This window comes from Siniperca chuatsi, linkage group LG5, assembly GCF_020085105.1.
Source record: "Siniperca chuatsi isolate FFG_IHB_CAS linkage group LG5, ASM2008510v1, whole genome shotgun sequence".
Lineage (NCBI taxonomy): Eukaryota > Metazoa > Chordata > Actinopteri > Centrarchiformes > Sinipercidae > Siniperca > Siniperca chuatsi.
Genome location: NC_058046.1, coordinates 12,158,204 through 12,182,975, shown reverse-complemented (window position 1 = coordinate 12,182,975; position 24,772 = coordinate 12,158,204). Strand labels below are relative to the sequence as shown.

At 40.5% G+C, this 24,772-nt stretch overlaps 3 protein-coding genes across 3 annotated transcripts; 1 reads left to right on the top strand and 2 right to left on the bottom strand.

The window, feature by feature from the left end:
• The first annotated feature begins 4,100 nt into the window (after positions 1-4,100).
• adamts13 (ADAM metallopeptidase with thrombospondin type 1 motif, 13) lies at positions 4,101-15,492 on the top strand. The gene is made up of 29 exons (XM_044196114.1): positions 4,101-4,284; positions 4,584-4,650; positions 4,861-4,994; positions 5,313-5,396; positions 5,653-5,777; positions 5,877-6,023; positions 6,576-6,710; positions 7,010-7,160; positions 7,271-7,375; positions 7,489-7,640; positions 7,772-7,835; positions 8,201-8,327; positions 8,424-8,572; positions 8,676-8,796; positions 9,088-9,168; positions 9,261-9,442; positions 9,675-9,831; positions 10,264-10,393; positions 10,491-10,670; positions 10,860-11,058; positions 11,135-11,237; positions 11,322-11,451; positions 11,630-11,806; positions 11,890-12,094; positions 13,452-13,797; positions 13,875-14,018; positions 14,105-14,284; positions 14,675-14,850; positions 14,964-15,492. Exons 1-29 carry the CDS (start codon positions 4,207-4,209, stop codon positions 15,117-15,119), a joined length of 4,185 nt encoding a protein of 1,394 aa, XP_044052049.1. The 5' UTR covers positions 4,101-4,206; the 3' UTR covers positions 15,120-15,492.
• Positions 15,433-20,801, bottom strand: LOC122876146 (carnitine O-acetyltransferase-like). Its single transcript, XM_044196115.1, has 14 exons — positions 20,634-20,801; positions 19,118-19,387; positions 18,848-18,966; positions 18,183-18,236; positions 17,912-18,077; positions 17,585-17,759; positions 17,254-17,432; positions 17,065-17,165; positions 16,859-16,978; positions 16,647-16,769; positions 16,418-16,553; positions 16,271-16,333; positions 16,041-16,178; positions 15,433-15,930 (listed from the first exon to the last, which is right to left on the bottom strand). Exons 1-14 carry the CDS (start codon positions 20,658-20,660, stop codon positions 15,715-15,717), a joined length of 1,887 nt encoding a protein of 628 aa, XP_044052050.1. The 5' UTR covers positions 20,661-20,801; the 3' UTR covers positions 15,433-15,714.
• A 780-nt stretch (positions 20,802-21,581) lies between these two features.
• LOC122876147 (immediate early response gene 5-like protein) lies at positions 21,582-22,685 on the bottom strand. Its single transcript, XM_044196116.1, has one exon. The coding sequence runs from the start codon at positions 22,526-22,528 to the stop codon at positions 21,650-21,652; it is 879 nt and encodes a 292-aa protein (XP_044052051.1). The 5' UTR covers positions 22,529-22,685; the 3' UTR covers positions 21,582-21,649.
• Positions 22,686-24,772: the final 2,087 nt, after the last annotated feature.

The window sequence follows — 24,772 nt, the reverse complement described above, 5'->3', positions numbered from 1 at the left end:
TTTAGCATTAAACTTTCATTAGGTTGGTGGACTTACAAGAGTTAAAGAGATTAAAAAAGAATGGTCAAAATTGATGTAGCAGAAGCTGAGATATCTTGAGTTGTAGGCTCATGCTCCAAAAACACTACAATTCCCATAATGCAACTCAGTAGAGTCTTTCCTTAGACCCACCCTGTCTGGTAAATGCTCAGGTCTTTCAAACTCCACCCACAAGGTCTTAACACAGACTTTCTGTCAAAAAATTTAAAAAGAGGCACAAAAGACATTATACAACTATTTTCACAGGCTGAGCAGTCCTCTACATTACAAGTAAACTGATGTGTAAGGTTTAAGAGTGTTAAGTAATTTAAGGTACACAAATGGCTAATTTATGTCAAAGTTTTGCTGTAAGTTATTTTTGTAGCCATTATATTTTTTTAAAATCCCTTAGGTATCTTGCAAGTCCTAGACTAGAAAAGAAGTCTAAAAGCTTGAGAGTGGGATGTCAAATTGAAAGAGCATACCAGGAAAGTTCTAAGTTTATCCAAACATTGCCTACTATAATTACTGATTTGGAGAGCACAGGGCCAACTGAGAAACAGTGGTATATGGGAATGAAGAAAAATGATTTCAGATATACTACCAAATTTGCTAACAGAAGGAAAGGAAAGAAATTCTGATTGGTATGAAGCAAAAGATTAATGTTCTGCAGTCTTCACATATATTGATTGCATATTAGGCTACATGAAGGATGCAAGGACAAGTCATTTCCCCCACGAGTCTCAATTTATCACATTTGTTACTCATGCTTGTCACTCATGTTACTCGTGCTTGAGTCCAAACATTGCAGTCAGACCTTGTCGTGTGCAGCTTGTTAAAATTCTGGTCCCATCAGCCACTTGCCAACAGATGTTCAGTAGCGTTTGTCTGTTAACTACTGCTACACCATCATTCAAAATCCCAATAGGAGCTTTCTGCCCATTCATGGGCGTGTTGGATCTAAATGTAGGCTGTGTGGCTTGGCCATCTTAGTATTCAGTGCCCTTCCCTGCAGGCCCATATTGCAGTCAACTTCAGTTACAGTAGTCTCATAGGAACAGAGGGAACAAGGCTTTGCACAGGAGAAAGAGGCCATGGCAAAATGGGGTAAATTATTGGAAGATTTCTAATATTTTTATGCTGTAGACCTGAAAGCAGGAATTGAGTAAAGGCTTGATTAGCTTTTCAGAAACATAATTTAGCTTCAACTCCAGCTCTGTGGGTTGTAGTCAAAGACAGTAGGTAAACTGACCTCAGCTCATTATTGTCAACCGTTTAGTCCAATATAATTCCATAAATTCTGACTGTATTAGTGTCATCAAACAAATGAACTGTATGTTCCAAGAGAGGGTGTTTTTCAAGGAAATGTGATAAACTAAGGCTGTTTTTGCTTACAGTTTTATCACTGATAGAAGTCATTTCACAGTTTCTAGCGACCAAAAGATCCACAGTGACACAGGTTCGAGTTGCCACTAATTCCCATTCTTTTTTTCCTTAGTATCTGACAGTCATTTACATTAGAAAGTGTGGAATTTCCATTGCAGAGCATCAAACACTGACAGTCATTTCCCCTTTTCCCTCCTATGATTCAAACACACTTTACAAAAGCACTTCCCCAGAAAACGCTTCAGTGTAATTAGCTACCTGCAGATATTTGTCCATTTGTCAGAAACCATGCACCATGATCATTAAATCATCATCAGCACAGGGGCATCATTTAATGCCCCTGCAGCGTCTTTGCATCACCATGATATGCTGACATATATTTTGTAGTGCCACTGAGTTTTAACACCCTTAGTATTGCATTACAGGCTGGAAAGTCATCATCTCAGGGCTGACGATATAGCATCAGCACACAATATTTGTCTTAATTAGCAGCAAAAACACAAGAAGGTAGTGAAAACCCCATCAGCAGGAGGAAATATTCTTGAGTTTACAGATTTGATTATATTACAACTTGAAGACAGAGTCGCTCATACATAAACAAAGCACATAACGATTGACAGAAACATCCATATATTTGAAAAACAGATGTTATTAGGCCATATGGTGGTGATATTTTTATGTATGGCTGTAACTTTAATTCAACATCTGATCCATCACTCTTGTCTGATCCGCACTGTTATAAATAGTCACATACCTAACAGAAATGCAGCTTTAATGAGTCAGACATGAAGGGTGTGCTAGATTTAACTAAGTCCCTCTGGTTATAGTAACGTTTAATAACTTGCAAGATCAAAGAAGCATGGTCAAGGTAAGAGATTAGATTATTGTAATTATTACTTTAATTATCTTAATTTTTCTTTCAAACAAATACAGTCTAGCATCAATGCTTAACCTCCATACAGTATCCAAACATAAATAGTTTAGGTTATGGGCTGTCATAAAGAGGCAGGTGAACATTTATAAATTTTGCACACATGAATCTTTTACAACAGTGTGACAGATGGAGGGAATGACAAAGAGCAGCAGATGAACGAGAATCCTTGTATGAACAAGCCAGATCCACTCTACATAAATGCATCTCAAAATGAAACACTGAGAGGTTGGGCTTCACAATACAAAACCTAGTTAACCAAATGTTTATCCAGAAAGGTTGTAACAAGTAACGTACAATTTGGAAGGTTTTGGAGTATATTACTTAGAAATTTTGGCAATAAAATTAGTATACTAAAAATAGTTGCAAGGGAATGACGATGAAAATATGACTGTATCTATCTAACAGAGTAACAGAGATCATCAGTTTTCTATGATTAACTTCATTCCATGAACAACTTTCTCCTCCTTCAGTAACTGCAACCAAACAACATTTTCCCGAGGCATCATCTGTTGTGCCCACTAGAGTATCCCATATGGCTAGATATATAATTTAGGATCATAAATATACAATCCCTACCCTCCTCTGAACAGTCATGGCTATGAGGATCCAACAACACTTATCACAGTCTGTTGTGCTCGGTAAATCCAGCAGGGCATTGAGGTTTTAGTGGAGCAGCAATGCTGGTGTAATGCCTGTGACACCCAGCTGTTAATTCAGACTGACAACAGGCAGATATCTGGCAGACTAATGGCAGATGGGGCTTGAATCCTAGCTTTATGGAGATAAACTATGCCCCCTCAGGAAGGGGATGGGGAGGAGAATAAAGAGGGACAAGGAGGTCAAACACTTTATGCAGTCTGGTGAAACAACATTTTAGAGCTTATCTGAAAGGTGGGATACATTCTGGTTATTTCTGGATGTTTGTATCTTTATCATAGCAGGAGGAAAATGTTGCCTATTAAGCAAAGACAATTAATCGACAAAACAGCATTGTGTTGGAAGTAGGACGCAATCTGTAGGGCCCAGTTTACTGTATTTGTATCATCAAAGGCATAATGATATATTTAAAATTACTTCCCTGCCACCAAGGTATTAAACAAATCACTATACTAATAGCTGAATCTAGAGAGAAAAGTAATTCATCAGGCCCAGTTTAAGTAGTGAAGGAAAATAATTATAGCCATGACCCAGAGGAAAAGATTTGTCAATTCTAGCTTTAAAGTTGTTGTTTTATTGTTTCCACTGTGAATCTTCTGCCTCCTAAATAAGCAATTTAGCATTAGATAAGGTTTTATGACTGTCATGGACATGAGGGATGTTATTTTGTTACACTCCTGTGGAGGAATGTGTGTGTTCCTGTTCCCTCCCAGTTCCTTTCAGTCCTTCCATAGGATCATGTCTGCCCTCTAATGGCTACAACAGGCAGCAACACACAAGATTATATATAATAATGAGGATTAATTCAGCAGTGATTACAGCTATGAAAGGCCTAAATATAAATATGGGTAGGATCCAAAGGTGGCTTTTAGTTACTAAGTAAAGCCTGCAGCTGCCATCACTGATCATCAAAATGTTTCAAATGCAAAATGTCATAATGGATTGTAATAGTTCTCAATGATCAGTGACAAAAGGCAAGAAATTACACAAATTAGTCATAGTACAAAAAAAGAAAACAAACCAACCAATGATAGTTGTCCTCTTGGTCCCAAAGTTGGAAAAAAAAACTAGGAAATGACGTGTGTCACTCATCAACTTTGTCCCTACTGTTTACATACCCTCTTGGCTGGGCTCTGTCCTGCTGAATAGGAGGATCACATGTTGTCCTAGTGTTAAAGCAGAGCAGGTAGAAACACAGGAAGAGGGGAAACATGGTTTTTATGACTCTGCTCTGTCTGCTGTTACTCCGGCCTGGCTCCACCGCTCTAATGAGTTCTCCGTTGGACGAGGTAGGTGGAAAGCTGTGGGTGAACAGGAGCACTGCGGTTAGTGATTCCACTGCTCAGGACTTCTGCAAAGTACATTGAACTCTTCAACTTTAAACTGTTTATCATCCTGTGAAAACCCACGACCTGCAGAGAGGCATAACTGTGTTTCACTAAATATGACTAAAAAACCAAAGCTCTGAAATAGTTTTGTATTTTTCATTCAGTATTTGGGCCACAGATCTAAATTTAGTTACACAGGTTTAAAGCTGCTGTTTCTAAAGGACCTAAGAATGGTGTTATTGTTTGTGTCCTCCTTAAAGCTTTTTCATCACTCCTCCAGTCAAAGACACATCGTTTCCTCTCCTGGTTCGTCTCCTGATGCCTCAGGTAGGTCTCTTTATGGCTGAACTGTAAAAACAGTTTGAAGACTCACATAAAATGCAATGAGAACTATCTTCTTTCTGTCATGGTGTAATGAAGTGAGATATATACAGTAAGACTCAATCTTGTAGTACTTGTTTAACTACAAAAACAGGTACTATGCACATAAGCAAATGACTGTTGTATGTCTATACTGTGTCTTCTCCTTGTTCACAGTGAGTGGTCGGCTGCGTCGATCAGCTCTGAAGCCTGATATCACACATCTGGAACTGCTGGTGGTGGTAGGGCCTGATGTCCAGCAGGTCCACAAGCAGGATACGGAACGATACATCCTCACCAACCTCAACATTGTAAGTCTGAGCATAAACATATAGTAAAATTATTTTCTAAACAGCCTACGTTCTGTTGATTGCCATTTGTGTACCTTAAAAAAAATTGGTTGTGGAACAAACACTATTAACAGCACTGTAAGGCTGAAATAAAGAGTAATAAATAAATAATGAAGGCAAGTAAAAAGCAACACAAATTAGAGAGATAAATCAGTTCAGATGTTGTATGTTGAAACGTTTACATAACGGGACATATAGAATGTGCTGCAATATTAGTCCCATTACACTCTGAACATCCTGAACTCTATTAATCTGACTTATATTCCACTTTCCACCCAGGCCTCAGAGCTGTTGAGAGACATGACCTTGGGCGCTAACATGAGGGTGCACCTGGTCCGCATGATCATCCTGTCAGAGCCAGAGGTAAACGGCTTATAACTTTAACGTTAACTTGTAGAATCAAGTTCATAAATGACCAGATTTTAGAAGTAGTATGTTAGTACAGTAATGTGAAAGTCCTATAGCTTAGTCTTGTGTAATTTAAACATGCATAAGTCCCAAGCTAATGCTGTTATCCAGAGTGACTTTGAATGTGAGCAATAGTAGAATAACCTTCAATTCTGTTTCTTTATGTTTAATTATCATTACCTTACTTTTGTCACTGTGGTTACTCTTCTAGCCAGAGATCCAAATGTCTGCCAACATTACCGCTTCTCTCAGAAGTGTGTGTGACTGGGGCAGAAGGATAAACCCCTCAAATGATACAGACCCACTACACGCTGATCTTCTGTTGTACATTACAAGGTGAGCTACGTGTAGCTGGCTGTACTGTAAGTAGATGTTTTCTTCATATTTTATGAATGAACAAACCATGTTTTACTATATGTCTACCATCACAAACAGGTACGACCTGGTGTTGCCTGATGGGAATAATCAGGTCAGGGGTGTAGCGCAGCTGGGTGGGGCTTGCTCCAGTGAATGGAGCTGTGTGATCACGGAGGACACAGGCTTTGACCTGGGGATCACCATCACTCATGAAATTGGCCACAGGTAAAGCTTATAAACCTTATTAGGTAACACAGGTCTGTAATTTCCAAATAATTTCCAAGAAGTTTCCTGGACACAACTGTGTAATTTGGTACTAATTATAGGGACAGTGTTCAGTTGGTACACTTTCAATTAACCTGGACAGTATTTTAGTCGGTTCACAGCATGTCAGGTAAACATATACAGAGAATAAAGTGTCCAATAATAAATATATAATGAATTAATATTTACTTTAAGGACATTCATATTTCCCCTATAATTAGTACCAAATAATATGGCTCTTTCCAGGAAAGTTCTTAGAAATTATTAGAAAATTACAGACCGGTAAAAAGATTTCATTACACTGTGCAATTCAATGCAGCTTGGTTGAAAGAATACAGCGACTCACTCTGAGCACTGAGTCCTCCACTGTAGAACAGTAACAATACTTGATCCTGTTTGGCAGAAAGTTTTAACAACTTCATTAAGATTGCTACATGATATAACCATCTCAATAGAGACATTTAAAAATCCCTACAATTCAACATATTTTATATTTAATTTACTTTCACCCAGTTTTGGAATCAACCATGACGGAGTAGGAAACACCTGCAGCAGGAGTGGGTTCATGATGGCCTCTGATGGAGGCTACAACAGTGTGGATCTGACCTGGTCCCAGTGCAGCAGACAGCAGCTGCTCACATTCTTCAGGTGGGCCAACCTGTTCAGAGCAGCTGTGCATGACAATGTCTCTCATTCATCATGCAGACCTGGCACTGCTGAAAGGTCCTTTCAGCTTTATGTCATATCTTAATGTTTTCACCTCAGGTTATTTTAACTGATTCCCTTTTCACACTTTGAGAACAGTTGACATAATATTTGATTTTAATCTTGAGTACAGAAAAACTCTATGTGTATTATACTGTAAGTAGTTAGGGTACACATTTGAGGTATAAATCTGCTATAGTCTGGACTTGATAATGAGATGTCACATATATTAATGTCCCCAGTGAAGGGAAAGCTGAATGTGTAAAAGACCTGCCTGCACTGGGAGACTCCCTACAAGACTGGAAGCCTGGTCTATATTATGGAGTTGATGACCAGTGCCGTATAGCTTTTGGCAGCACTGCAAGAGCCTGCTCTTTCACCAATCCTGACCTGGTAAGTCACCTGTAATAGCAGCTTGTTACCACCAGATGGCATTTTACATCAAAAAACAGTATTTCCACATTTCTAGTCATGTTTACAACACTGGTCACCTTTTCCATCAGCCAGCTTGTCGTGCTTTGTCCTGTCACATTAACCCTGGTGATGACAGCTCCTGCAAACGTCTCCTGGTTCCACTGCTGGACGGGACAGAGTGTGCACCTAATCAGGTACTGTTCCATGATCAGTGAGTCATTTTGGTGCAATCATTTTCCCAGAGTGTTATTATTTACTAAAAGTTAGCCCAAGCATGTTTTGCATGAGGTGGAATCCTCTCTTCCAGTGGTGTTTGAAGGGGCGTTGTGTGTCCTCCGATGAGCTCAGCTCCTCTGTGGTGGTGCATGGCTCCTGGTCCAGCTGGTCGGAGTTCTCCCCCTGCTCACGGACATGTGGTGGGGGAGTCACTCATCGCACACGGAAATGCAATAACCCAAGGTAACAAATGTGATGCAAGCATCAGTCATAGTCAGTGCTGAAGATCCTGTGACTGTACTTCAAAGTGTACAGCGTATAGATGACTTGCTTTAAGTGTTACCACAACATATTTGCCATGTCTGATTTTTCAGACCTGCTTTTGGAGGGAATGAGTGTGAGGGACTGGATATTCAGGCTGAACTTTGTCACCAGTGGGTAAGTTCTTACTGGTTATGTTTACAGTGGGCCTCCATACTGTAGGTCAATACTATTTGCTCAGTGAATCATCATACGAATCGAATTGTCCCACTTTTTAATGATCTTTTGTCAGTAGTAAGCAGCCTGTGCTCCCATAAGAAGCCTCCAAAAACAGAAGCATTGATGGGACGACTCAGAGAGTTAGAGGCAAAGGAGTAATTTATATTTTCAAAATCAATTTTAGATAAAGAAAAAATGTTCTGCCCTGAATGCCTCTACAGTGGTTTGGGGCTGAAGATGCAGTGGTGGATTCAGACACCATCATTAGGCCAGAATGTTTTTTTTAAAAGTCCCTATTTTTCCTCTCACACATGATGTTGCAGCCATGTAAGCACACCCAGCTGGATTTCATGGCAGAGCAGTGTTCCCAAACAGACCTCCACCCTCTCTACCTGCTACCAAACACTGCCTCCTTCTACACCTGGATCCCTGCTGTAGGCTTTGCACAAGGTGGGCCTAGAGCAAACTTGTTTTTTTTCCCATATGTAAAGTGACAAAACCTTTATCTGTAACATTTTTTCTGTGAACTCTTCTCGTCATAACCAGGGGATGAGCAGTGCAGGTATATGTGTCAGTCAGATGGAGAAAACTTCATAGTGAGCCGTGGCTCTCAGTTTGTGGATGGGACTCGCTGTGAGTCAGACAGCCCGCCTCCCTTTGGCTCCACAGCTGCTTGTCTGAGAGGGAAATGCCTGGTAGAGATGACTAAGAGAACAGACGCAATCTTACTCTTTCATACTTTTCTTTTTTTACACTTAGCCTTACACCTTTTTAAATGTACTGTTTGTCTCTGATCAGCTGTTTGGCTGTGATGGTGTGCTGCACTCTGGGAAAGTGAGGGATGTGTGTGGGGTGTGCGGTGGAGATGGATCATCCTGCAGCTTGATCTCTGACTCCTACACTGGTGGTCAGGCCAGAGGTAGCAAACAACAGTGTATCATTACTGAACATATTCAATGACAGAAAATTAACTGACAGTTTTGACAATCAATTAATTATTTAAGTGAAAGTATCAAACTACTATCTGATTCCTGCTTCTTAAATGTGATAATCTGGGGAATGTTGGGAACTGGGAACTATTTTCTGACATTTTTTAAATGCTTAACTGTTTAATTGCAAAAAATAATCAATACATTAATTTGTAATGATAGTTATAGCCCTAATTCCTGTATTGTCTTCCGTGAGTTATAATCAGTGCTTTCTGTTTCAGAGTACACCACCTTCCTGTCTCTGCCAGTGAATGCCACACAGGTTCATATTGTCAACAGAGCACCTCTCTTCACTCACATGGGTGAGTGTCATCACTTTACAAGAGATTTACGTTTCTAAAACAGGATTAACAGGATTAAAACTTGTTGTTGTTTTTGGCATTTGTGTCTGTAGCTGTACTGGTCGGGAATCGGTACATTGTGTCTGGGATGGACAGCATGGCACTGAATATGACCCACCCCTCCCCACTAGATGATAACCGCCTAGAGTACGGCCTCCATCTAACCCCTGACCTTTTGCCCGAGAAGGAGGAGCTGCTGCTGCCTGGACCGCTGCAAGAGGAGATAAACATACAGGTCGGGAGAGAAAAACATTTATTTTTGGAAGATGAACTGATGTCATATTCTAATTCTAATAAGAGGTGGACTTTCTTCAACATTTGAAAGCTGAAAAATTTTGCATTCACACATTACATCATTATATAACGTTAAGAAAAAATACTCAGCAGAAATCAAATGGGGAAAAACTATGTGTGCAACATCTGACATAAATATATGTCAGATGTTATAAATATTTTTCTCTTTGCAGGTCTATCGCAAATATGGAAAAGAATATGGAGAGAAAACAAATCCAAACATTAGCTATCAGTTCTATGTACCTACCAGAAACAGTGACTTGACAGACATCACACCTAAAGGCAAATGGGCTGTCTTCACAACACCCTGCTCTGTCTCTTGTGGATCAGGTAAGTCACTGTTAATCATGAGTCATATTGAAAAGCACAAAAAGAATACCCAGCATAATACAATGCATTTGATGGCAGATGTCATTATACATTCACAGGTTGATTGCACATTATAGTCTTAGCGTTCTTGTTTTAGGAGCCAATAGCTTTTACAAATTAGATTCCAAAGAGGATTGTATAATAGTGCGCAGCAATACTGACCTTTTTGAGCAAGCACCCGTACTTACAGTATCTGCCTATCATAAGGACACTGTAGTGTTCAATATGCCGAATTGATTTGGTCATTGTTCTAATCTCAGATGTTTTCAGGAGAAAATACCACCAAATGTCCACTGAACTGATAAATGATCGGGGTGTAGAATCTGAAATGTAAAAATATTGCCCCAACTGCCCCAGTTGTCAATTTTTCTTTCTGCACAACTTTTTTTACAGGTGTGCAGAAGCATGTATATGTCTGTGTAGATGAAGATACCAGCAACCATTTGGAGGAACACAATTGTGAAACACCTCCTCCACCCATACCACTCCACACCACTTGTCATCTCTCCCCCTGTCCCCCCAGGTTAGGCTCACACTCAACTCTGTTTCCTCCCTATGAACTGACATACACATACTGCTCAGCACAAATGGCTATACATGAATAATGAACTATCTTACAGGTGGGATACAGGAAAGTTTGGGCCTTGCAGTGCCTCCTGTGGTGGAGGAGAAAGAGTGCGTCCTGTAAGATGTGTTCAGAAACATGGAGCTGACGTGGTAATGGTTCCAGACTCTGAATGCCCACCTGATACAGCTCCAAATACTGTTGAAAAATGTAACCTGCAACACTGTCCTGCCAGGTATAAAGTCTACAGTGTACTTTTGATCATTAGGTGCCCAGGTATTTACTAATTACCAAGAGTGCATGGGTCACACAACTTTCTATGACCGCAGAATACGAAGGATTTCAGGTGTTATCCTGCTGCCTCAGTTTGAACACTAACAATATTAGCTTTTATGTGAAAACCCACTTATGTGTGTTGTCACAGATGGCGTGTGTCAGAGTCACGGGAATGTTCAGCAGTGTGTGGGCCAGGAGAAGCGAAACGTGCTGTGTCATGTGTCTGGCCAGAAGATGGTCAGGATGTTGAAGTGGATGAAAGCTTTTGTTCAAAGCAGATCAAACCACCTGATTCTGTGCCCTGTGTGGTGGATGTTTGCCCCATTGGGTGGGAATCTAAGGGAGAGGTAAAGTAGAAAATGACTAAAATCTCGCTCTTATTTCAAATTGTGAAGAATGTCTAAACTTTGTCTTTCTTGACAGGAACAGCCCGTGCTAAAGTCTGGTTTGTTGCCACGCTCTAGACAGGCTCCTGTGTATGTCTGGAGTCCTGTTATCAGCCAGTGCTCAAAGACCTGTGGCAATGGTAAGTGAATAAATCTACTCACCTTCACTCAGAAACGGCATTTCCTCATCAGATAAGGTCAACCAAAGCCTGATGCTTATGTAGGAACCCTGCAGGTGTGGTTTTCCTGTGTGGACCACCAGACCAGACTTGGGGTGCCCGACTTCCACTGTGATGCTTCTACCAAACCTCCTCCTCAGTCTGAGACCTGCAACACATCTCCCTGTCCTCCCATGTAAGACACCGTACTTGACATGTACAGTATACAACATACAGTATTTATGTGTGGTATAATGCAGTAAATCTCGTATTTGTCCTATGTTGTCTAATATGTATCCATTAAGAGAAAGAAGGTATGTAGATCAAAATAAGGGTTTGAAAATTACGGCAGCAAAATTTTTTATAACAACCAGGTGGCGCTCTAAGCAAGGAGGCTGCAGTGTAACGTGTGGAGGAGGGGTAGCCAACAGGGTGCTGTACTGCGCTGGAGAAACAGAGGGGGAGGAAGAGGTGGTGAAGGATTCAGAGTGCAGTGACTTTCCAAAACCCACAGCAGTGGTTTCATGTAACACCCACAGCTGCCCAGCAAGGTACATCGCACACAAACACACACACACACACACGTCAGAAATCAATTTTTGCAAAATTGCTTAAATGCCTGTCATTTGTCCAGGTGGAAGGTATTCAGGACATCGCCCTGCTCAGTGTCCTGTGATTTGGGTGTAGCTCAGAGGCCTGTGTCTTGTGTCCAGTTCATCCACGGCAAGGAGAGTGTGGTGCCGGAGGTAAACTGCCGTGCAGCCATCAAACCGGCCACCACAGTGCCCTGCCTGGTGCAGGTCTGCACCTTTAGATGGGAGGTGAAACCATGGAGCCAGGTACATTTCACAAGAGACAAATGGACTGCAATATGAAGATTAGATTAGATTAGATTCAAGATGAAGCGATTAGGTGATTAATTGGTAGTTAATGATAATCTATTAATCATTTAAATCATTTTTCAAGCAGAAATGTAAACCATTCTCTGGTTCCAGCTTCTCAAGTGTGAGGATTTGCTGTTTTTGTAAGTTTTATATCATTATAAACTGAACATCTCATTTTGGACCATTGGTTGGACAAATCAAGACATATGAAGATGTCAGCTTGAGATCTGGGAAATTGCCATTTTTCACTGTATTTAGACATTTTATACAGCAAACGACTGACTGATTTGAAGAAAAAAAATCCCTAGTTGCAGCCGTATATAAGATAAAGAATTAATAACAGAAGATAAGAACAAAGACAAATGAGTAGGAAATGTGAAGTAAAAATATTAACCATTATACCATTGGTAAAAATCTAAATGTTATTATTGCAAGTGGTACTTGAAGTAACACACTTTTTCCTCATTATTTAATTTGTGTGGCTTATTACTGTCTTCAATATTGGGTCAACATCCCATTTTAAAGGACCATGCCAGTGGTATTGCATGTTTTAGACATTTTGTTTTAAATAAATTACTTTACATCACAGCTAGTCATTTTGCAAAGATTTTTACTGTGTTTTAGAAATATAAATGTACTTTTTTTAATTAGCAGTCGTGAAACTTGCTTGAGGTGTGTAATCACAGTGAACAAGTCTACAATCATTTTTGTTGACGTAATGCAGTGCAGACTTTTCAAATCAGTCTGTACTTAAACTGCATTAGCATGCGATGATAATGCAGCACTGACAAAAAAAAATGCAGACTTGACGTTCACTGTGACGGATCACACAACTCAAGCAAGTTTCAAGAGTCTGACAAATGATTTTCATATTGTATGGAAATAACTAATAACCAATTGCTATCCGTAATTCTAGAAAAAAAAAATCATCCAGAAATGAAAATCTGTACGTATGCATCCAGAAAGCAAAAATATAAATTACACATAATTCTAATTAAAGAACTTAACTTGCAAGCAGTGGTATAGTCCTTTAAGAACAGTTTCTTTCCTAGACTCCTCTCTATTCCCAGATATGCAACTCTATACATTATTTATGCATTATGTTACTTTTTTTTCCTTCCTTCATGTAAATCCTGTTTTACACTGATGTTTATTTATGAATGATGTTCCTAACACTGTGAGCTGAGTTTGACCACCATGCTGTACCACCAACCCTGGCCGTGTGGTCAGTAAAGCCGAACTGAAGGGATTTAATTTACAATATGAATGTAATAACTGCAGAAAGTCACCACTTTGTTGTCTTGCGCTCCAGTGTTCAGTACCATGTGGATACGGGATCCAGTCCAGAGCTGTGTCCTGCATGGGCCCCTCTAAGCCGGAGCCCCTCAGCCCTCTGCTGTGTATGCACATGCCCAAGCCCATCACCATCCAGGGCTGCAACATGGGCAGCTGCAGAGACATGCTGCCCACCTCAGATGTCACCACTGCAATGTATACTGAAGTGAAGGCAAACCTCACAGAGGAGGGACTCCTCCTGTCTCCCACTCTGAGCCACAAACATAGACCAACGCACCGCATGGGCCATCTTCCTCCAAGTCCAACAGAGGCAATTACCATCCCACAGACCACTACAACAACCATCCCAATGCCTAAGCCCAGTTAGTACACATAAACTCCAATTTCTTACCCATTCTCAGTAAGAGCTGCAGCATTATCATTACAGTGTTTTTACCAGGTGCATGTGGACAGCTACTCCTGGAAGAATCAGGCATGGTGGACTTGAAAGACGTAACCGGCCGCTGCACCGTATCCATAGGTCGACCCCTAGATGAGGTCATTCATGTTAAAGTGGAATCTGGCTCCTTGAACTGCAGAAAAAGTAAGTTTTATCAATTATATATAGAGGATGATATTTCCTATGTCATTGCAGCTTAATAAATGTCTGTTACTCATGTGTTTCTACAGAGGAGTATGTTGCATTTTTTGACCGACTGGCATTTGTGAGGAAGTGCGAGCTGATAGCAGGTAGTGAACTGACCACCAGAACCAACGTCCTGCTGGTGCGTCAAAATCTGCTCACCCCTGGGAACGGGGTTGTGTTCACCTACAATTCACAGAAAAACACGAAGAAGAGCCACCATCATGGTAAAGAGTGCTTGTGTGGTCAGCACGTGCAGAGCTCGGGTGGCTCTGCACTACACTTATACAATCTCGTAAAAGCCCTGCAATAAATAAAGATTGTGGAGTGTAAAATGTTCTTTTCTTGTTGGGATTGTCAGAGTGGTGTTGATTCACCTGTAATAGTTTATGTTGTTGTGTTGAATTGTATTGTACTGTGTTTTTATATTGTCCCCTTCACCTCCCCTATGAATTTGGAGGTGACAACATTTTTAACTGCTTAATAAATGACTAGAGTTGAATCAGCACCTGACACAGTCTCAAGATATATTAACCATTTTGCAGATTGTGCAGGTGTTCACGATATTTTCTTTATCCCATGCAAAAGATGAAATGTACCATGTCTTTGCCCCACAGATTGTGACATTCAGATGTTTTCCCCAAGTGGTGTCTTTGAGAATCCAACAACGTCCAACACTAACCACACCTGTCGAGTCCTCATCAATGCCCCTCCCTCAGTGAAGATCAGAATCCAAGCACAGCATATAGGATTAATGTTCAACTCCACCAACTCCCAGTCTACATACATTATGGTGCGGACAAGCTTTTTAAGACGGGTTGTTGTTTCAATATGCTGCATACTTAATAGGAAAAAAGTGCGAGTGTAATAACTACTGCACTACTTTGTCTTGTGTTTCTTGTTCAGATCCGGGACATGGATGTCTTAAAGACCAATGTGTTTAAAGGCCAGCAGCTGTTTCTGTGGCACTCCTCTGGAAATATGGCTGAGATTGAATTTCATGGAGACTACCTGCAGTCCAAAGGGAGCTTCAGGGCTGAATATTACTTTATGCGTCTTTGATACTAAATATTAACTATTTTGAGGAGGTTTGAAATTTATGTTTAACATTTCTTTAGTTTGCAATACTTAAGTTTTTGTAACAGCTATTATCTTCTATTCTGTTGAGTAGAAAGGCCTAAGCAGACTTAAGCAAGATCCTTTCTTTTGTTTTCATTCCTATGTGCTTATTATTTTGACCTGAAATAAATAATAAACAAGTCAGAGCACTCAAAATCTTTAAGTGAAGCCAGGACAGTATCATTCTGAAGACTGCAGCAGGGACTAGTAAAGTATAAACAAAGAAAAAAAGATTTATACTATTACAATCAGCAAATTATGTTAATTTAAAGTTTATTTATAACACAATATATTAAAATATAGATTTTCCATCATAGAGAATTGCCTCTTATTACAAAGGCAGTGTACTGTATACTGTCATACATTCTACTTCCCACAAGCTTTTGATAACAGGTTTCCCCTCAGTTCCAGCACACTCAGTTCATTGTGCGTCTATGTCAGCGTGGCATTCTGCCAGCGACTCCGGCACCGGTTCAGTTCCAGACCCAAAATACAGCCCGGTGGGACACAAACACCGTGCCAGGCTCCTGTGCTGGGATCACTGCTTGGCTGTGGCTGTGTCTTCCAGGAGAGCATTCATGTCCAACAGAGCATCCTCTACAGCCTGGGCAAACTTGGCAGCGTTCGTCTCCTCACAGCTGTTGAAGGCTGTGATGGCGATGTTGATGTGCTCATCCATGGGATTGTAACACACTCCATAGCCATCTGGCACCATCGGACCAAAGCACATCACGCAGTCTGTCTTGGAGCCAACCTGGACACAGAGACGGGAGAGATGAGGGCAAATACGCAAGCAAACAAACATGACGACAAATCATTTGCTCGGTAATAATAGACTGTTGATTTTCATATATACAAATAAACCTGGCTGGTGGAGAGATTATAATGATGAGCTACAGCAAAAGAAGTATCCATGAATATCTCAGGCATGGAGGTCAGGTCTTCAATACTCAGCATCTTCAGCCCAAGGAGGTGTCTGTCTATGGCTTGTCCATGAATTGCCTAAAAAAGTTGAATGTGTAGAACTGAGATTAATCAAATGGCGTTGGGAAAAAAAATTAGATTTTTTTATGCTGATAAACACCAGTGCTCACATTGTACGTGTTCTCCTTATGTGTCTGAATGGCCTTCTGCAGCAGCGACAGCCTCTCTGTGTTCTGTTGACGGTAGTTACTGTTCAGTCAAACAGCTCGCATGCCTTAAATTGTACATTTATTGTGAAACTATAGGTTTAACAGCACCTGTTTAGCTGGGTCTTGCATTGCCTGGATGAAGTTCAACGAGTCTACAGTAGTTGCACGGATTGCATCTGTTCGCCCATATTTGAACATTCGTAACGATGCACTCTCATAGGTAGAGCAGCAAATACTATACATCCTGGAATTCAAAAACAGCACACAGGATATATGATGGAATACACTTAATGTCTACGTCCAGCTTGATTTTCGGCTACGAAAAGGGATTTCTTACCTGAAGTAGGCAAGTTGAAGAGCCATTTGCACAAACGCATCTGGACTCAGCTTATGTTGCTTTGGCACATTTTTTCCAAAATGAGAGAACATAAGCACCTTCACATCTAAGTCATGCACCATTCTGATGAAACAAAGGAAAGTGTGAGTTCAACTAAATGTCTGACATCAAAGCTGAGACATTAATAATAATCATAACTGCACTTTACATACATGTTCATATTTTGTTTGGCTTTCTCAATGTCTCTCTTGACCTCAGGTGTAATGTTAAAGCGCAGTTTCTGAGGCATGGCCAGGGGAACCATGGGAGAGCGAACCATTTCAGTTCTCCGTCTGTTGAGAAAATATGAAACACTTGGTCAATTTGAGTTCATTTGAAAACGGGGAAAACACTCATCTAAAAATGGAAAGACACTTACATGTATTTAACGACGTAATCAATGAGAAAAACAATGGGTGGACCCTCAGCAGGTGCATGTTCATACACCAGTCCACATGTACCGTCTTCACCAACAATGAACTGAGGACGATTTACAAGTACATTCAAAGTCTCAACCATTACCACAGTACTATTATTTTAGATGTAAAGTCATTTGTCTGAAGCTGACCTGTAATGTCTTGTCAAACCAGCGGTTGCCGCTGTTCCAGCGAGCTCCGCCTCCATGCAACATCTGGGCAGCCACGCGGCTCTGATACAGCTCATCTGACACCCGTGGCATGGGGGCATCCAAACAAACTGTGAAGATACTTTTCTGGATGGCACGGACTGACTCCTTATTTGTCTTATCTGAGGAGGAATAAAATAGCCTTTAAGATCAAAGTTTTCCATAACATATTTCCTCTCAAATACTCTTATTCAATATTTCTTCTAAATAGAGAATAAATCTAGTTGGTACTGAGTGTTTCTACACAGGCTCTTTTTGTCTCTACTCTGCTCACCCTTAATCAGGTTGTTATAGGCTTTTCCCCAGGTGTTGCGGTGCTGTGATGTAAGGATGCCAATAGGCTCCTTGTTAGTCTGCAAAGAGGAGTTCCAGATCTTCTCCAACTGCATGTATATCTGGTCTACTGTCAGCGGGGTGCTATCGCTGTTGTACACATCCAAGACAAAGAACTGGGGGCAGATTGGGTTAATGTTGCAACAGATCCAGTATTTCTTTAGCTATTACCCCAATGATAATGACATTACAAGATGTATTTATGTTGAAATGCCTAGCTAAAATGTTGAAAGTACAAGGAGAAGAACAGCAGTGCCATCGTGAGTACCTGGAAGTTGTGGACCACAGTGATATGAGTGGGAGACGTCTTCCCGATGGTGTGATTTACAACAGTATCTCTCTTTGGACCAGGAATACGACAGGAGGAAAGGATCTGGTAATACTGGTCCATACACAGCGGCTTCCCACTCAGGTACTCTAGAGGCAGGGTCTCACTATGACACAGCACCTCACATTATCCATTTGCAGTTTTGTAAACCATGTCATGATGATAATGAGCTTTCTGTTACGATATTTGTATTAGTTTCAGGCAAACTCACGTGTCAATCATTTTTTTAAAGTCCAAAACTCCTGCAATCAGTTTGGCAGCAAACCTGCACAGAAGACATCACTGTGTTATTGATACATGATGATTCTATGGTTTGTTTTGTATTCGTGTTCTAAAGCCACTGCGCATATGAGAGGTGCACAGACAACACACACGATTAAATGATCAGTAATCAGCTCTGAATGGAGACATTTACAAGCAAATTACATTACCTAATAGTGCCACTGGCTGACAAATTGTGAGCCTACTGTACCCTCTCACCTAAACCCTGGCTTCACTGAGGTATTTCTCTATGGGGCCACCGTGTTCACTGCACAGTAGTCAAAAACAGCTGAGCAATGCTATGAGCAGCCAGAGGGCTTTAAATAGCCAGCATGCGGACGGAAGCCTGCGCATAGGTCGGCTTGAAACTCAAACTTCATACGAGCTTGTTTATACTGGACTTCAACACACATGTAAATGACTTTTGGAAACAACTTTATGAATGTGCTTGGAATTAGACAATTAAGGTTTATAGCTGATATTATGGGAACCCAAGAAATTTACAGCACACGTTAGAAGTACTGGCTCTTCTTTTTTGTGATTGTAGAGGTTTGTTTAGTAAGATAAACGGCTTAGTTCCTGTGGCTGGTTTTACAGTGGATTCTGGTTTCTCACCTAATCTGTCCTTGTCGATCATGGAAGTGCATGCGAGGCAGGACAACTGCAGGGCTGGTGTAGACCGCCACTGGCATACGGCAGTCTAGATATGCTGACTGCCTCCACCATTCTGACAGCTACATAGCAGTAGACAGAGAGTGGGATATAATATATTTCTATATATTTCTCCATTGCTTGTTTAGATTACAGTCTTCAAGGCAGGATTACAAACATGTACTAAATGTCTAATACACCAAAATATCCAACTAAATACACCCAGATATCTACCCAGTTGTCTGTCTTGCGTGCCCGTCGCTCCAGGCCTTTCTGCAGCCTTTCCCCCACACCACCCTTGAGGAACTCCTCCACCAGTCGCCGGGTGTGCTCCAGCTCCTCCTCGCTGACGATGGGCTCCAGAGCAGCCAGGTAACGCTCACATGTTTGCTTCAAGGGCGGCACAGGCAGCTTAGGTAAACCGTCCTGGTGCACGAGGGTCCTCTCTGGGATTTGTGTTACTGGTCTGACCAGGCGACATGGCTTCACCACACCAGGCCGCAGCTGGAAGACATGGTCTTAATAAGCCCAAACTCTCCTCTGCCAGTAGATATTACATCTACTGGCATAAATCGAACACTAAGAAAGTATCATAACTGCTCTTTGGTCTAATATTTTAACTGACTACATGGCAATGCTGCAGGCTCACTGCTTTGATATAAAAGTGTACCATTTAAATTGACTGATAAACTCACTGGTTGAACCAGAAGATTAATTGGATCTGACAGATAGCCTCACAAATCCAGGTGTCAACATGTTGGTATGCAATGGAAGCCTCGAATAGTAAATGACTCAGTGCAAAGGGGTTCAAGTAAGAACAGGATTAAGTGTTGTGAACAACTGTTCTAATTATTTACAAAGGCATATACTTTACAGTAAGGTGATTTGGTCTGAGAAAACTGACACCAAAACAACTGAGCGAAGCAGTCATACTATTTGTTTGGACCCACTGGTGTAGGCTCTGCCAGCTTATAAATAGAAGGTTGACACAGTTGAACCTTTGAAATGGCAGCTAACACAAACACACATGAAAGCAAGAAATATGTGTCCTCATGCTCACTGGTGGTTAATGATATTAAGTCGTAATCTGATACAACAATGCTAAGATTTGAAAATAAATTTGTTGGGAATTCCATCAGATTTAACACGAGTGTTTATAAATTAAGTGGAATACACATTAATTCAGTAGTGATTTAAATCATTCTCATTAATGGACCAAACTTTCAATTGTGTCAAGCCTCTGGGAATACACTAAAGAACTTCCGGTAGACGTTTTCAAAATAAAAAAGGTTATAACCACCGTGTGTTGCAGCGTTGTTGGTGTGTTTTAGCAATACATGCCACAACAAAGAATATAAAGAGAAGCATAATACTGAGGGGGACACTGTAGCGAATAAAACTACTACTATAGTGCTTTTCCCGATGCCCTTTTTTGCAGCATGCGCAGTAAGCTAAATTAACGTTATGCTGTAGGCTACGCTAAGCTAATGTTATGCAAAATACCACAATGAAGGGCAGCTACAAATGCTCTAAACTAATACTCTGCCTTAACAAATAGCGCACCAGACATTTTGACAGCCTGCAGTGGTGAAACATAGTTACATTTTAACCTAATATTGTGACATTGTTGTTGTCCTGTACAGCGCCCCACCCCCTTCACTCAGTCGGATCCAGTAAATCCAAACGTAACGTTACTGCGTTTGTTATTACGCACTTAAAATACATGTAGACTAAAAAACAATAGACTCACCACGGCTCTGACAAAAACACCCAACATCTTGTCCAACCGACGCGCTTAAGTATTTGACTGTCCCGGGAATACAGATGGGAAACCCTCGGGCAGTCATGTCTCAAGGACAAGCACACTGTCTATTCTCAGCTGTCCGCCCCCCTCGGACCCACAGAGCAAAGACAACTGCGAGCTCTCTACTGAAAGTCCTGTTTTTCCAAGTGGAGTTTTGTTCATCCGTGCCTGCGTGCCTTTCAAAATATTTAACATTAAATCTTTTGGCAATAACAGGCTGCCTCATTTCATCAACCTATTTATTTTATCAGAAGAAATGACATATTCCAGTGATCCATAAGAGGCATTAATTAATTATTCATTTTAGCTTTAGTTGTGGCAGAGTCATAAATCATAGATATGATATTCCACAAGAGTGGTGCAATCATAGCAATGGAAGAAAAAAAATACAAGGTCACTATAAACCTCATTGATGTAAGTGATAAACCCTCTCTTGTGCACACTTAACAAGTGTATAGTGATATAATTCATCAGGAGTTGAAGCTGCAATTTAAAGCCAATACATCAGTGTTTTAAAATGATGTTAAGTTTATTGTTTAATAAAAGCAGGCCCTGATATAAATAATACATTTACAGAATGATAAGCGTTGATCTGGAGCATGAGGCTGTACAGATCTTTACTTGCCACATGATGGAGCTCGTCCAACATCTTTCCAGAGAAACAGTGTTGACTAATTTCTTCAGGAAATACAAACCAAAGACAGACTCCAGTACCCCAAACGAATCACCAGAAAATAGGCTTTAAATGAAAGGTACAGTTATGTTATACTGTGTGAAGAAATTCTATTAATTGGCACGAAAAATGTTAATGTGCAAAAGTAATCCGAAATGGGTATGATTGCTCTATATAATCACATTTCATCAACATTTTTCAATAACACAGGGGAGAGAGAATTGCAGTCGTGTCATGGTTTATTTAAAAGCAATAAAATAAACGATACAAAGAAAAACAATCATACAAATCAAAATGCTTCGATTGCTCTGGTCCAACCGCTGCCTGTTAACAGTGTATGTTTTAAACAAATTGTTTGAGCGGCGAATATTTGCTCAAGGTCCGTCTGCTGCCAACTCACAAACTCAGATAGTCCACCTGAACCCAACACTGAGATCAGGTTGGAGATGTTTGTGCTGTCCAACTGGTCCGAATCTGAATGTGAATCATCATCAGCCCTCATCCTTTTACATGGCACTGGCCCAAAGTCTGGCAGATAAAACTCTGGATCAACAATATGATAACTTGTGTCCATCTTTCGCTTTTTACTGTAGCACTGCGCGCCCTGCGGCTGTTTTGACTGCGCGCAACAGTCTGAGTGGAAGTATCCATTCGTGACAGTAGTCACCACATGCGTGTCCAAGTCCAGGACAGTCTTTTGGTTGGCTTGTGCGTTTGGGATAGGTAACTCCCAGGAGGATTTGTCTGCACAACTCCAACAGGCTTCCGAAACCATGAGGTCAGAGTCACTTGGTGAAACCATTGCGCAGGCAGATGCGTCTTGGTGCGCCACCTCTGCAGGCTGGCCGATGGGCTGGTGCGCTCCGCAGTGCCAAGTGTCCGACTCAACCCCAGTAAAGTTGCAGTATAAGTCATCGGCCAACTCCGTTAAGCTCCCAGTCAATTCTAGATATTCTTGCCTTTCGCGGACTGCAGCTACATCCTCATAATGATGCGTCCTCTGCGTTTGCGACAAGTTTTTGCTCATATAAAACTGCCTGGCGTTTCTCAGAACGTACGTTACCAGTAAGTTCTTGTGGAGCTTGATGCCTCCTCTCTGCGTCCTGGAGCTTTGGATTTTCCTCAAAGAAATGGAGATCAGATTCTGTGCGTCAAATGCACACTCCATCCTCAACCGGGCCACCCTTTCTTTCCTCTCAGTCTCTCAAAACGTTTGTTTCCTAACTGAAGAAATGTATGTCTTTAGTTGAGATTCCTACTTGATTCGTGTAGACTGTGTCCATAGCGCTCCATGTCTTCCCAGTAAGGGCATGGATTTGCAACTCTCATCTTTCCTTGCCACGCCCTCACGTAGACATTGTCCAATGGGAGGGAGGCGGTGCTTCTGTTATACGCAAATATCACTACTAGCCTCATTCAGAATGCACGTAGGAACAGGCATGCTGCATTTCACTAAATGTGTTCGGAGCTTTTTAAACCTCAGTGCGGACAAAAATCATCAACATAATGTAGAAAAGTAGAATAGAACAGAATAGAAAGAGAGGAACAGAAAAGAACATAGTACAGAGTAATAGAATAGATTGGAACAGAATGGAGAGTAATAGAATAGAATAAAACACACTAGAGTGATAGAATAAATTAGAATTGAACAGAATATACCAAAGTAGAGAGTAATAGAATTGATAAAGAATAGTTGAAATTAAATGAATGGATTGGAGTAGAATAAAACAGAATAGAAAGAGAGGAGTAGAACAGAAAAGAATACAGTAGAATAGAATATAGTAGAGACTAACAGAATAGAACATTCCAGAGAGTAATAGAATAGAACAACAACAAGAGCGTAATCAAATAGAATAGAATCTAATAAAGACTAACTGAAGAGAACGGAATAGAACATACTAGAGAGTAACAGAATAGATTAGAACAGAACAGAATAGAATAGTATATTCAGTAGTAGAGGGTAATAGAAAATAATTGGATAGAGTGTAGTAGAGAGCAATAGAACAGAACAGGATAAAACAGAATAGAGAGGCATATAATAGAATAAAGCAAAGAGTAATAAAAAGAATATCAAACTTATTAACAGAGCTCTTTCTGTACAAGTAAATGCAATTCAAACAGCTTCCAGAGCCATTAATGTCAGAAAGACAATACAAAAATATGTTAGAAACACAATCTTAAAACTAGAAGGATACTGGAGTATAAACAATGGGGAATTAAGAAACCAGAGTAAAGGCAAACTATAATGGTAAGTTTGGATCGTACATTTGAAAATGTCAACATTTTCCACTTTCCTCAGATCCTCTGGATGACTGTTCCATTTAGATTAGATTAGATTCAACTGTATTGTCATTACACATGTACAAGTACAAGACAACGAAATGCAGTTTAGGTCTAACCAGAAGTGCAATAAGCAAGTGCAGGATATAAAGTGTGTGCAAAAATGCAGGATAGGGCAGTATTATGAAAATATTTTACAAGTGGTACTATGGACAATATATACAGATCCATGAAGCAGGGCCGTAGCTTTTGAATGCAGCCTCACTAAGAAGCATAAATCCTAACCTCAAAATAAAATAGAACAGAGAAGAGAACTGAAGAGAAGGGGAATACAATAATATTCACTTCTATACAATGTTATACAATTCTGTATATCTCTATAATAGCCTGCCATAGTATACTATACCTGTATACTAGACTAAGTAACACAAATGTTCCTCAAAAGCCACATTAAACACACTCACATATACATACTGTACAGTACATACACTAGGTTTAACGCACATATACACACATTGAGTAAATTATGAATGTACTGTCTGAACCTGACGGTGATGTCATTAGGACTGCCTCCGATAATAGAAATATTGTCACTGCACTCAGATGTGTGAGGTAAAAGCTCTTTGTAGAGAGATTATCTGTCATCCATGCCCCACATCTGTTTGTGTGTACACACGCAGATGGCTGACATCATACTGAACACCTGGATATGACTTTGATTTCCTGCCAAATACATGAATCAGGAGGACAGCCACTATTATGGTTATCATGCTCTGATAACAGTGTAAATTGGAGTCTGACATGTGTGCTCTCTCTGGAATATGGTTTAAATGGCAGAGAGCAGATTGATATCATGTTTTATGGTACATTGTGCTATGGCATTTTATGGTAGAGTTCAGTAATTTGTAGTATAGTATAGCACAGTATAGTAATACTGAATAAATTAGTTTAATTTCATTTCCAGTACCTCGGTTTCAAGTAAGGAAGGAAAGTTCAAGCTGATGGCAACTTAATGTAATGATGTTCTTATGACCTGCCATGCTGTTATACAGCATCTCATACTGCTATCTCTTCACACTGAAACAAAGTATCTTTATTATTAGCAGTGCCTCAATTCACTGTGTAATAGGTT

Excerpts from the sequence above, each read along its gene's own strand:
- adamts13 (XM_044196114.1), top strand. The coding sequence starts at position 4,207 with ATGGTTTTTATGACTCTGCTCTGTCTGCTGTTACTCCGGCCTGGCTCC. Across the intron at positions 8,573-8,675 it reads GTCTGAGAGGGAAATGCCTG|CTGTTTGGCTGTGATGGTGT; the intron begins GTAGAGATGACT and ends GTCTCTGATCAG. Across the intron at positions 10,394-10,490 it reads CTCTCCCCCTGTCCCCCCAG|GTGGGATACAGGAAAGTTTG; the intron begins GTTAGGCTCACA and ends ACTATCTTACAG.
- LOC122876146 (XM_044196115.1), bottom strand. The coding sequence starts at position 20,660 with ATGTTGGGTGTTTTTGTCAGAGCCGTG. Across the intron at positions 17,760-17,911 it reads CTGTGGTCCACAACTTCCAG|TTCTTTGTCTTGGATGTGTA; the intron begins GTACTCACGATG and ends ATCTGCCCCCAG. Across the intron at positions 16,554-16,646 it reads CTTCAACTTGCCTACTTCAG|GATGTATAGTATTTGCTGCT; the intron begins GTAAGAAATCCC and ends TTTGAATTCCAG.
- LOC122876147 (XM_044196116.1), bottom strand. The coding sequence starts at position 22,528 with ATGGAGTGTGCATTTGACGCACAGAATCTGATCTCCATTTCTTTGAGG.